General features: G+C 36.1%; 1 protein-coding gene across 1 annotated transcript; it reads left to right on the top strand.

Annotated features, from left to right (window-relative positions):
- The first annotated feature begins 990 nt into the window (after positions 1 to 990).
- On the top strand, positions 991 to 12202 carry LOC120766485 (mucin-12). Its single transcript, XM_040092039.1, is given in 6 exon segments — positions 991 to 1155; positions 3458 to 3866; positions 3959 to 4540; positions 5186 to 6914; positions 8209 to 9578; positions 9780 to 12202. Coding segments are annotated over 6 exon segments (4212 nt in total). The 5' UTR covers positions 991 to 1115; the 3' UTR covers positions 9862 to 12202.
- The last annotated feature ends 771 nt before the right edge of the window (positions 12203 to 12973 follow it).

Raw genomic sequence — 12973 nt, 5'->3', positions numbered from 1 at the left:
AGTACAAGTATGCATGAATGAGAAGTCTATCCGAGAAAAACGTTAACTGATTTCAGTTGTTCTCTTATTTTTTACTAAATAGTAAATTTTCCAGGGTACATACACATATGTACATACATATATACGCATACATATTTATATCTATATATGTACATTACAGAGAAATTCCACATAACCGGGCACCGACCGTTGCAGTGTTTTTTGTCAAAAATGTGTATTTAAAAAGTATTATTAGAGTCAGAAGATGCAGCTCAATGAAAATTAGCCCATTAACTTTCGTTGGATCGTAATGAACCAGACGGCGCCAACGCATGTCACTTTGTTTGCTGTGATCAATTCGCGTATTGTTCTTATAAATCTGGCTCAAAACAGCAAAAATTAATAAGAATTTAAAAAAGCGGGAACTAGAAAGTTACATAATTTTCTTGACACATTTGAATACGAAATATTCGTGTCCCGTTATTAGAACGTACTTATGTCCGATTATGGAAATTGGGACTGTCCGTAATAGGGAATTTCACTGTAACTTATTTCGATTTATACTGAAATCTCTTTTCACCGGATGTAGATATATATATATGTATGTACATATATAATTTTCTAATTGCTTATAGTATTTAAATTAAAGCACAATTTTCCATTGTCCTCTAAACTGTTCATCGCTGCATTTGCTTAGTTTTGCAATTGTTTTATCCAATCAGAACGTTTGAATATTGTTGCCATATTTTTAGCTACATAGGTAAAGGGTTATGCTATTATTAGTAATTTTTCTGAGTTCCTTCACAAATCAAAAAATTTTCGTTATATTATTAAAATTTAATAGTCCATCTCAAATGTTTGGACTCTAATTTTATGGAAGGACTTCTTTTAATTGCAATATCTAAATATGAGAAATTATTCTTGTTATTTCTTAACACCTTACGCGTGGCAACGCTTGTGTATTGTCGCTGTATTCTGAGTGCAGTTGGTGAAAGGAAATATTCGGGGCGAGTGTGATAGAAAATAGGACAAGAAAAATATTTTTGTGCTTTAACTTAAAATTTAAGAACACTCATTAATTGATAATAGATTTAAAATATTTCAAAATTCAAGTAAATTGTATAAGGTGTGCGATAATGTTTGCTTTTACTGTGCTTGTATTTAATTTCATTCAAGGTAATAACGAAAATGGTATACCACATCAACCAAATAAGTTCATATTCTACATCTGAAGAAAAATTAATATGAAAAGCCTAATATAAATTTATATATATATATATATATATGTATGTATATGTTCCTATATGTTTATTAAGAAAATAAGTAAACCTATGTATAGGGCCCATCGCCTTCAAATAGTTTTAATTGTGTCAATTGCATTTCATCGCATAATATTCAGCTGTTCAAGTTTTCTCAATACGTTGCAATCAACACCAACAAACGAACGAATGGTCCATGGCCAACGTCAACGGAGTCCCAAATTTATGGGACACCCGTTTCTCAGTCGCCGCGCAGTGCTGAGCTGTTTTCTCATCCTTTTTTCTAATTGTGCTTTGTGTTCATCTTCGCCTATGTGTTCGCTTCTGTGGTGCTCAGCTTCGTCTCGTTTAGCTCCTAATTCTTAAGCCTGTCGGGTGCTTTCGTTTGTGCCTATTAATTTATGCACGAAGTGCATCAGGAGGAAAAACGAATGGGTGCTCAAAGTGAAACTGCCAATTGCAGGTGGTTAGTCCACGATGCAATACATACATCGATTGCATATATTCGTGAAAATTGACTTTTGTGGGCGTTTGTTAGAGTGCAATAGTACCTTCCGCCGACAATAAGCTTCAATGTATATTCAATGCAATTACATATGTTTCTGGAAGTGCATCCTGTCTAGGTGCAGTGAAGTAAAAGACGAATGTTGTTGTGATAATATTCTGGCTTGATGTATTGCTGTCTCCTTGTTTTCTTTTTGGGCACTAAACATACACATACCTACATGTCCTTCAGGATCTAACAATTAAATACAGTATGCAATAACTGATTGAAGTCATAGTATATGCAAGGTGTATTCAGTGATGCAAATTATCAAATCAACTAAGAGCATAAAGAAAGCTATGGACATAAGTGGATAAAGGGAAAAAAGTAGCCACAACAAAAATTGTTGCTAACTGCAATGGATGGTTTTCAACTTCGTGTAGACGAAGAATCTACCGACTGACTGCTAGTCATATTTGTCCAATGGACATTAAGCTGCCACAAATTGCATCTACATTTATTTCGATTAGTCGCATAAATGTCGTGTCATTGGTGGTATTGTAAATTCTTACTTCTTTGTGTCTGCTAGAAAATAATTTTTCTGTGAGTATTAAAAAAAACTATATAAAAAGGATATGTCTATGCAAATACGAAAACACATGTTTTACATATCTTTGTTATTTTAGTTATATATTTTTATTTGATTAATCATTTTAAATTATCGATTTTGTCTGGAACAAAACTATCTAACTTTTTGGATATGAGTACCTAAAATTGTATACATAATATAATAGTTCTCAGGAACGATAATAAATATAGTTTTTTATAAATAAGAGCAAAAAATTTGATTTTCAGTAAAAGTTAACAGAACATACTCAGAAGCACTAAAATCCGAAAAGTTCAATAATTTGCCAAAATAAAACCAACTTATAATTATTTTGATTGAGTTTGTTTTGGAAAAAAGCGATACATCTACCCAATATAGAGCCATTATTTAATATTTATCCACCGGAATACATGTACATGTTGAACGCTTTACAATTCTTCTATTACGGTGTTGTTAAAATTTTTACGGAAATATATTACATTATATCTCCCTATACATTTTCGTTAAAATTAAGAAAGGGGATAAAGTACACGGAATGTTATAACTTGTCTCTACAGAAATTCTTTGATATTTGGAATCTTCTATGTTAATTTAGCTTCTTTTTATTAATATTGAGTTTTCTGAACTGAAAATGCCCGAATTATATAGTAGTTGTTGCCCTCAAAATTAAATTTACAGCTATTTAATCAAATTCGAACTTTTTCAAATTGTTTACTAATTGTTAATATTTTAGGTGAAATTGTTTTTACAAATATGTCAGTATATCATAATGTTATTGCCGTGGTTATTTATATAATGTTTAGCTGTAATAGCCTTAAATTTCATCATTTGCATTTTGCCTATTACTCTTAATTAAAAACAACGGAAATCTTTAATAAAGCAATTATAAAAATTGTATCAGACTGTTAGTATACCATAGAGCGCACGCGGAATGGCCACACCCATTAATTAAAGAAAAATATTGATTATAATTATTCCATTGATATGGGGTACTTTTCTTGAGGTGTAGTTTTAAGTTTCGAGAATTGACAAAGTTATTCATATAAAAATAAGTAGCTGAAAAGCATCGGCAGTTGGCACTTATGCGTTAATATCTTAAGTTTATTTATTTTCTTATTTATACTGCAGGTGTAATTTCAGCCAATGCAGCAATTCCCGGTGCCCATTGTCGTGATTACAATGGCAAAATGTACGAAACGGGGATGCATTTTATGCCCGGGCCAGATACATGCCGCCTCTGTGTGTGTGAAAATGGTCTACCGAAGGCCTGTAAAATGGTATTATGTGAAGCATTTAGCAAATGCAAATCTTTTCAAGTTGGCAATGGCAACAGTTGCTGCGAGGTGATCTGTCTTGATGATCAATTCACTGATGGCAGTACTGATTTCGGTATTTGACTGGTGGCCAGTGGCATTACTGCCACACTTTCTTTATCGTTGCTTTTCTTTTTGGTAAATCGTCTGAGACAGCGTAAGATACGTGCACGCGAAAGTCGACAGAATGTCGAGGATCAGCGCAGTATTGTTGGTAGTATAGGGTAAGTATGTATACGATCAAACAAGCACATAACACAAAGCTTTGATTCATCAGAAAATAAAATTAATTCAAAATTGTTATTGCTCGTTACAGTTATATCGCCGGTAATATGGGTTACATGGAAGGTAACATGAGCGGCATGGATTATTCCTATGGCGGTGGCGCTTCACACTATCCACTGTGGAAACCAGCTAGCGCTTACTTTCCACGTGGGGAGGCGCCACCTCCGTACGAAGAGGCTGTCGCCATATCGCAAGCAGAAGCCCTAAGCGCACAGTGTACCGTTAGTGTGGCCACGACAGCGCACCGAGCTATGGGCCTTAATGCTACTGTTACACCGGTCGAATTAAGTGCGGAAATGCGTCGCAACATGCAACAGCAGCAACAACAAACTTTAGTGCAGCAACATGCGATACATATGCATCAACCGACGTCATCACACATTGGTAATGGTGGAAACTGTACTACTTCGCTTGCCGGAATGCCTAACACGACGCAAGCATTGCATCATCATGTCGGTGCGTTGACGTCTACGGCACAACCGCAACAGCAACATCATCAACAATCTCACAACCAAATAACGCAAAGCACCACCAACCTAATTAACATCAATATCAATAGCGGCGGCAATGTGACCACAATTGCTACGGGTGAAAATCATCAACCGCCATATAGGTAAGCGCTTACAGGAATTAAGAAACTGTTATTAGTGAAAAAATAATAACATCTACTTTAGACGGTAAAGCATAACATTTTGGTAAAGTTATTAATTTTATTCATATACATATTTTAACTTTTTATTTTTATTTGGCTTATGTTTCTTCTATACAGTTCTCAGAACACGAGTACAACAGAGAAAACATTTTTAAAATAACTAAAAACAAAAAATTGCTGGAAATATAAATGTTTTTGGACTTTAAATTATTTACTTGTGCGACATTGCTATCTTTTTGAATTTCATATCGGACGTATTTATGTATGTATTATTTTGTGTTATCTAAAAACTTTTTTAAACCACATTTGCCATGTTTTCATGCATTACATCCAAAAAATTCGGTACCTTTTAAAAACAACTTTTTAATATTTTGAAGGAAAATGCAAGATTCTGTGGATATAACGAAATCTGAAGCAAATTAATATTATGAAGTTTAGTTATTAGATTTCAAAATGGTTTTGTTTAACTTTTTCATTTTGAATGATTCAAACACGTGCATTTATGTTACACATTTTGAACGTGCGAAATTATTAGTGAAAAGTATAAAACTTTTTTCTGAATTAAGTATAGAAGTTAATTTCTATATGGAATATTACAATTTTCAGTTTGCAACACGAAAGTGGCGCCAATGTTGTACAGGAACCACTTAGTCATCAATCGTTACAACAGCCACAATTAATGAATACAACTCACATAGGCAATAGTAGTGGGGGCCGTCTCCACCTGACTGCCGCAACGCCCAGCAATTCAATTTGTGTACAGACCCTCTCAAGTGGAGCGGGTGCTCATCAGCCACTCAGTCAATCAACGCAAATGATGGGAATAAATAAATCTCTCCACCTGCAGCAACAGCAGCAACATCACCACCAACTTACTGCTGCTAACGTCGCCTGCCAAGCTTTGCAGCAGACAATGTCATCTTCAATTGGTTCTACGTCGAACAGTAACGAGTGTAGCTATAAAAATTGTCATCTGAATATCAGCGCCAGCACTGCATTGGCTTCGTCGTCGACTGTGGGGTCGACCGTGGGTGGATCACAGCAGCGTCGCTCCCAACGTACACTGCCAGTTCAAGCCACTCATGTTACGCAAGATATGCTGCAACACTTTGTTACAGTTGCTGATGTGGAAATCAGCGGTAACACCGTTGGGTATCACTCATTGCCGAATGGTAGTGGTGTTGGCGGGGGTGACCGTGAAATGGAACTGCTCAGTGTTGCTACGGTACCCGCGGGGGCAATTTCCACACCCAGTATCGATGTGTTGCCAATGATGAGCGGAGAAATAGCTACAATTTCTAATAATACCAGCGATTCAGTCACACAAACAGCAATAAGCGCAGTCTCTGGATCACATACACTGCCGACAAATGCGCACACACAAACATTGAAAAGTGGTAACAACAGCACCAATAATAGCAGTAGCCAAAACAGCAAAACACCCTCATCCTCACGCCGTTATCATCGCACTATACCACGATACTTTGCTCTTACCGATCCGCTGAGTGAAAAAGAGGCCTATGGCATAAATAAAAGCAAATCAGAAAATAGCTCACGTGCTGGACCGAGCAGTAACGTGTCAGCTGTAACTTCTACGAAAAAACCCACCTGTCAGTGCCCAGTGCAGCACGTGCCCATGTCATATATGGCAGCCACGCAACTGAGCAATGTTGCACAATGTCCCAGTAACAGTGCTCTTCTTTCGGCCCTAAGTAGCAAATTGAGCGCAGCTTGCCAATCATCAGCGGCATCTCAAACATCGTCAGCATTATCAACTCTAGTTACATCACATGGCAGCAGCAGCAACGGGCGTTCCAACACTGTTACTACGTTGGGTTATCCGCAACGAGTCAAATCCTCTAATAGTCTTCAACCATCGTCAACAAACGACGTCAACAGCTTCGGGGTGGGCAGCACCTTGAAGCGTACAATGCATACCACTAGCACCAGCACTAATACGTCAACGCTCACCAATAATAACATTAGCAACATTAATGCTACATCGGTTTGCAGTTATGATACGAAAATTGCCACAATATCTAAGCAAGTCGGTGATAGCTCAGCTGCAGATCTAGGAACAGCCATAAGTAGTCACCATCATCATGCTGCCCACCATTCCCACCATTCTCATCATGCACACAGTGTTGTTGTGTTACCTTCACAGACCCACGACGAGAGTATGCCTATAGTTTTGGGGCGTGTACATAAACGATCCAGTGGTGAACGAGAGCGCGACCGTGAACGAGCACGCAGTGCCAGTAGTGGGCGTGCCAGCAGCAATAGTAGCGCACAGCAGTTGGAGAGTAGCGCTGCTACAATTTACTTGAGCGGAAAGGTAAGTGGTAGATGAGATAATAGGGAGTAGGTAAATAGTTAATTCCTAGTGAAAATTAATATACATATTTAATATGTAAAACTAATTGGAATTCGTATAGTTATTTATACTTATACCATAAATGATCAGGATTACGAGACACGTTTAAGTCTGTCCGTCCGTCCGTAAAAAGTAAGATGTCTTGATGAAACTTGGTACACGTATTCCTTAACACCGTAATAGTTGGACCACTGCCACGCCCACAAAACGCGAATAATCGAAAACCAGTAAATTGCCAAAACTAAGCCGCTAATTAAGATACAAAACTGTAATTTGGTACTACGAATCACATTAAGGGAAGCCATCTGTTTTTTGAATAACTTCAAGACCTAATAAATTTAATGTATGTATCTCCCAAACCATCAAAGCCATATTATCCAAATTTGCAGTGGATAAGTTCCTTCCATACCTCTTACGACAGTATAAAAATAGGTTAAATAATACGGTACTGATAAAAGTTACTAAAAGTGCTATAAATCAATAATTAAATACGCCAGAGACATTATCCGGTGATCTGGTGTCAATTCGGACGTTGGGAGTAGCACCTCCTACTTTAGGTAAAACACACATCCCAGAACTCGCTCGACCGATTTCAACCAAATTTGGTATTTGGCAATCCTCTGACATTTTTATGTTACAGTGTAAAAATGTGCGAAATCGGCCTGCAGCCTCGCCAACTCGATTGTACAAATCAAAAAGCAACTTATATGACGGGATAATTTGCATTTAGCGTATGCCACGTTATGACGATAAATTGTCCAAGTCCAACAAAAACTGTTCAAGCCCCTAAGTACCGAATATTTGGATCCCAGTACGTATAGTTGGTTTTGACCGAAAATATCGGTCAGTGGGATATACAATTGAAATTCAGAGAGGTTCATTTCCTGATAGTAATATGTCTGTGTATGGAACACAGTGTGCTAAATTGTTCTAAAATCGGATCAGTAGTTTAGGAGTTTACCTGGACAAACATGACACTTATTTTATATGTGTATATGTAGAAAAATATAGATAATTATATTGCGTTTATAATATTATGTGTTAAAAGAATTAATTTACTTCATTTTCTGTTCAATTTCATAAATTCAACTTCGATATCGATATTGATATCATTTTAAAGCACGCATTAATTTACAATTCTTTGCCTAATATATGTACAAATATTTGCCGACTGAAATCAAACCTGTGTATGCGTATTATGCATGCTTAGATAAATGGGAATAAATTAGTATTTTTTATTATTTAATCTTATTAGGGCGACGCGTACTTGAATTTTCCCCATCCACAAAATTTCAGCAATCGCAATTCGCAACAGCAGCAGCAGCAGCAGCAGAATTGCCACCAACAACAACAAACCAACGAAACAAATCCAATATTACCACCGAAACTACACAAATCTCTAACGAATTTAAAATCTACAACAAACAACAATCATAGTATAACGACCACAGCAACAGAGATTTCTTGTGCTGCTGTTACTACGCCCAACCCCACCACCACTGCCACCACCTGTTCGAGTTACACAACCGTGCAAACGGTATACACTCTCAGCAAACCATCCACATCGACCGCAGCACATGTGAGCCGCAAGGAGCACCAAACTATCCATGAATCAATAAATGGCAACGGCGGGACCAGCAGTTGCAGTAAGAATTCGCCGCTTTCGCTCACTTTGCCCCTTTCGCCGGGGTTAGCAAACAATTTTGGAGGTGTGAGTACCAGTACTGGTAGTGATTGCGGAAGTAGTTCTGGCAACAATACTGTAGGTTCACAAACGCATTCTTCTGAAAAGTCAAGTAAAATCAATTCAAGCACATTTTATCCACTGCAAAATAATCATGTGACATACACACTGCCAAAGTATATAAGTGGCAAAGTATCGTTGAATAGCACCATTGCCAGTGTAGTTAGCAAGGTGCCTTCAGTGATCAGCATACCGGTTAGTGGCGGCGAAGTCGATTTATTTGAGAATAACAACAGCTGTGTATACGCCTTAAGTCACAACAATTCAATAAACAGCAAACATGAACCCACAGCAATGTCCACATCGAAGAGTAGCAGTGCAAACGGCCGTAGCACAACATTGCCAAAGATTTTGCGTACCAAAAAACAGCAAGACGTTAATGCGACCAACAATTGTAATAGCAATATTGGCAGCAGCACCATAAAACATAGTACAGCTTCTGGAATGACAACAGCAGCTGCGTCGATATCGTCGGTATCCCAATGCAATATGCCCGTCTATCCCCAACAGTCCACTAGTTCACATGTCAAAACAACCGCAACGGCTAATGCAACAACGCAATTCAATTCCATCATATCTGATAGTGATGTTCTGTCTTCTGCCAAACATTTACCAGTCTGTACCACTTCGAAGAATTGCCAAAATCCAAAGGAGCATTTTTTGCCAAACGACACTAGTTTGGATGATGATTACTTAAGCGAGTGCGAGAATTGTAAAATTGCGCAGAGTGCCAAATATTATTTAAATGCTGAAGAAGAGGGGGCAATACCACAAGAGACAATGACCCTACAGCGCAAATCGATGGACGACAACAAAGAGGAGCAGGAGCAGTCGTATTATCGAATTTCGCACACGCTACCAACGAATCCCAAGAAGAATGCGTAAGTATTATCTGTACTTAATACATGCAATATATGTACATACATACATAGGTATATCTTTGCAAATAAATTTTTATAAAAATTTAAAGAGACTGTTTACTGTTCGTTATAAATAAATATATTTTATATAATATATACGTGTTATAAGCTTTTAATAATCCATTTGTTTCTATTTTTTTTTTTTTTCGTTTATGATTTTAGTCCTGTCAAAAATAACAATCGTGAACCATGGTTTTCTACAATCCCAGCTAGCTCGTCATCCGAAGAGGATGTCAATGAATGAGATTTAACACATTTTCTTTAAATAAAGAATTACCCAAACCCACACGCACCAGAAAATACATATACGCACACATAAATACATGTATATGCGAAAGCATAGGAATAAGGAAATCGGCTTTTGGATTTGGCAAATCAAAAAGTTGAAGTATGTAAACAACAGTACGAACATTAAATGTAATATCTGCACAGCGGGTAAATCTAAGTAAGTATTCAAATAATACACACATGTATAGAATACACAGTATCTTTGAAATGTATTGGAAGTAAAATTAAGATAACTTTACAGTAGATACTTACACAATTACAAGTAAAGAAAAGTCAAAAGCTCTTGAAAATACCGTAATAAAATCTCTTGGAGTATTTCAAAAAAGAAATAGATACAGACAGTAAAGAATATATTGTTAATTCTTCTTTTTTTTACTCTCCGCACGTTTCACCAGTATGTTGCAAAATAAGGCTAAAGGAAAAAGCCTAAAGCAAGCCTTTCGACATAACGTATATAATAAGTTAAAATGTTATTATAGAAAACACAATATACAATTAAGAGATACCAAAAATTTAACGCCGAAATTTAATGTATTCTTATGTATAAAAAAAACGTTCATTAATTGTGCGCTTCAATTAACTAACAGTTAAGACAGGAAAATAGTTTTCGTTGAGCAGATATTCATAAAATAAGCTAAGCCAAATCTGCTTGTATTCAATATTACATGTATAAAATTAAAAATTACAAAAAAAATAGCATATAAATATGTTCCGATACGATAGGAAAGCATTTGGGGATGATCACATTGCTAGCGGTACACATTTCAATGCAAACGAAATTCGCATAATTATTTATAGATATATAGATTTAAATGACACAAGAAAATTTCAGTTTCAAAGAGTGAATTTTTTATATTTTCCAACAATTGTTTCTTACAGGGAAGACATAATTTAAAAATAAACGATAAATCATAAATGTACGCGATCAATGCTTAAAAATGGAAGCAGTAATGTGAATATCCTTGCTAAAGTAAAAATTTTATATTATTGCTTGAGAAAGCCACAGGAAAACAGTGTACGTGAATGCCAAAAAAGTATAAATTAGCAAATGTACATATATTGCTTAAAACATGCCATTTGGAAGCGTTAAAAATGTGATACTTCCGGCGCAATTAGTTTTAGATATTCTCAGCTGACACTTTACAGTGATGCCTTAACCTTGGGAGCATTTCACTCTGATTTTTTGGTGCGATGAATCCAAATATAATATTTTTGACAAATATTTATTACAGTTTTCACATTAAAAAAACTGTAAATATATTTGAATTTGAAAGTGATATGTCCAAATCTGTTGAAAGTACAGTACGAACTCGGTAATCGCAGCTAATAGAAATCTAGGTAGTTGCACTTATTGAGGTTGTTGCACCCAGCGAGGAAAAATATATAACAAGAAATATGACAAAAGAAAATCGTTTTATAATATAGAAAGCTTATTTTTTATTAAAAGTTTTATATTTTAAACATATCGGGTATTGTCTGCACTTTCTTCTTATTAAGGGATTTTATTATAGCCCTTTCAGGAAGCTCCTTCAGAAATATATTGTCTTTTATTGGAATCTTCATTTGTGAACGAATCATTTGATGCAAGATCTTGGAGCATTGATGCAAGGATTGCGCGTTCATTTTCAATTTCTATTTTTAGAATGCTGAGAGGAATCTCTCTTCACTCCACTCAACATCTGGTTTCATTAACATATTCCAGCACTTGCGAATGGAGCTTGCTGACACTTTTTCCCATGAATTTGCAAGAAGACAGATAGCATGTCTTAAGTTGAATTTCTTTACTTTTTCTTCCAGATGAGTGGTTTTATTCTCTATTAAATGCGCCAAACACTTTTTTGTAATAGACTTTTTTAAGTTAATAACGTTTTGATCCATTGGTTGGAGAATCGCGGTACAGTTAGGTGGAAGACACATAACGGTTATCATTGCATCATCACTTTTCATCTCATTGTCTTTAGGATGACACGGGGCGTTATCCAAGACCAATAGGGCTTTTTGGAGAAGTCCCTTGGATTCTAGAAATTCGCGTACCTATAACAATCCAAAAAGTACAAATAAATTTTAAACAAGAATTCAATACATTTCGTATTTCTCACCTCAGGAACAAACGTATGATGAAACCAGTCTTTGAAAAACAAATAAGTCATCCACGAGTTCTTGTTAGCCTTGTAGACAAACGGGCATTTTTTGCAAATTTTTGAATGCTCTAGGGTTTTTTGCTTTTCCAATGACAAAGAGCTTAACTTTGTGCGTACCCGAAGCATTTGTGCATGCGAGAAATGGTATTCTCTTCTTACTAACTTTCCGACGAGGAGCAGATGATTCCTTGAAGCTCACCAACGTTTTATCTGGTATCTGCCTGAAAAACAATCCGGATTCGTCGGCATTATAAATTTGTTCTGCAGAAAGATCAAGCTCCTTGATTTTATTTCTAAAACGTATTACAAATGGGTCGACAGACGCTGTCTTATTGGAAAGCTTCTCTTCACAAATTTTCAAGTGGCGGAGGCCATATCGCTTTTTGAAATTAGATACTCAACCATTACTTGCATGAAAACATCCTATCTTTTCTTTTATTTTCTCATGGACCTTGCGAGCTTTTGCTTTGACGATATCGATGGATATAGGCACATATTTACTCCTTTGTTTCAAAAATCACTTGTAGAGAGCCTTTTCCATTATTGGGTATTCACAAGACTTTAGGTTTGCCGTTTTTCTGGTCCACCTTCCATATTTGTGGCATATTTAAGTATACAAGCTTTTTTCTTCTTTATTCTCGTTATTGTCGACTTGTGAACTTTATAATCAATACAAAGAGCTTTTGTCGATACACCACTTTCTAGTTTATCAAAAATTTCAGTTTTTTCTTTAATAGTTAGTTTTATTAATTTTTTTGTGACCACCATGACTTTTACACATAAAACACTACTGGCGTGTTGCAAAATAAACTGATAATGAAAGTCATTTGTTGACAATTGCTCTTAACACATATACACAAACAGCAAAGTCGACAGAGCAAGGGTAAAATAACGATCAGTTTGTGAATACATAACAAAAAATGCCAT

Source organism: Bactrocera tryoni, chromosome 1 (genome assembly GCF_016617805.1).
Source record: "Bactrocera tryoni isolate S06 chromosome 1, CSIRO_BtryS06_freeze2, whole genome shotgun sequence".
In the NCBI taxonomy this organism is placed as follows: Eukaryota; Metazoa; Arthropoda; class Insecta; order Diptera; family Tephritidae; genus Bactrocera; species Bactrocera tryoni.
Note: the sequence above shows the minus strand (reverse complement) of the source record. Positions and strands in the feature narration are given on the sequence as shown.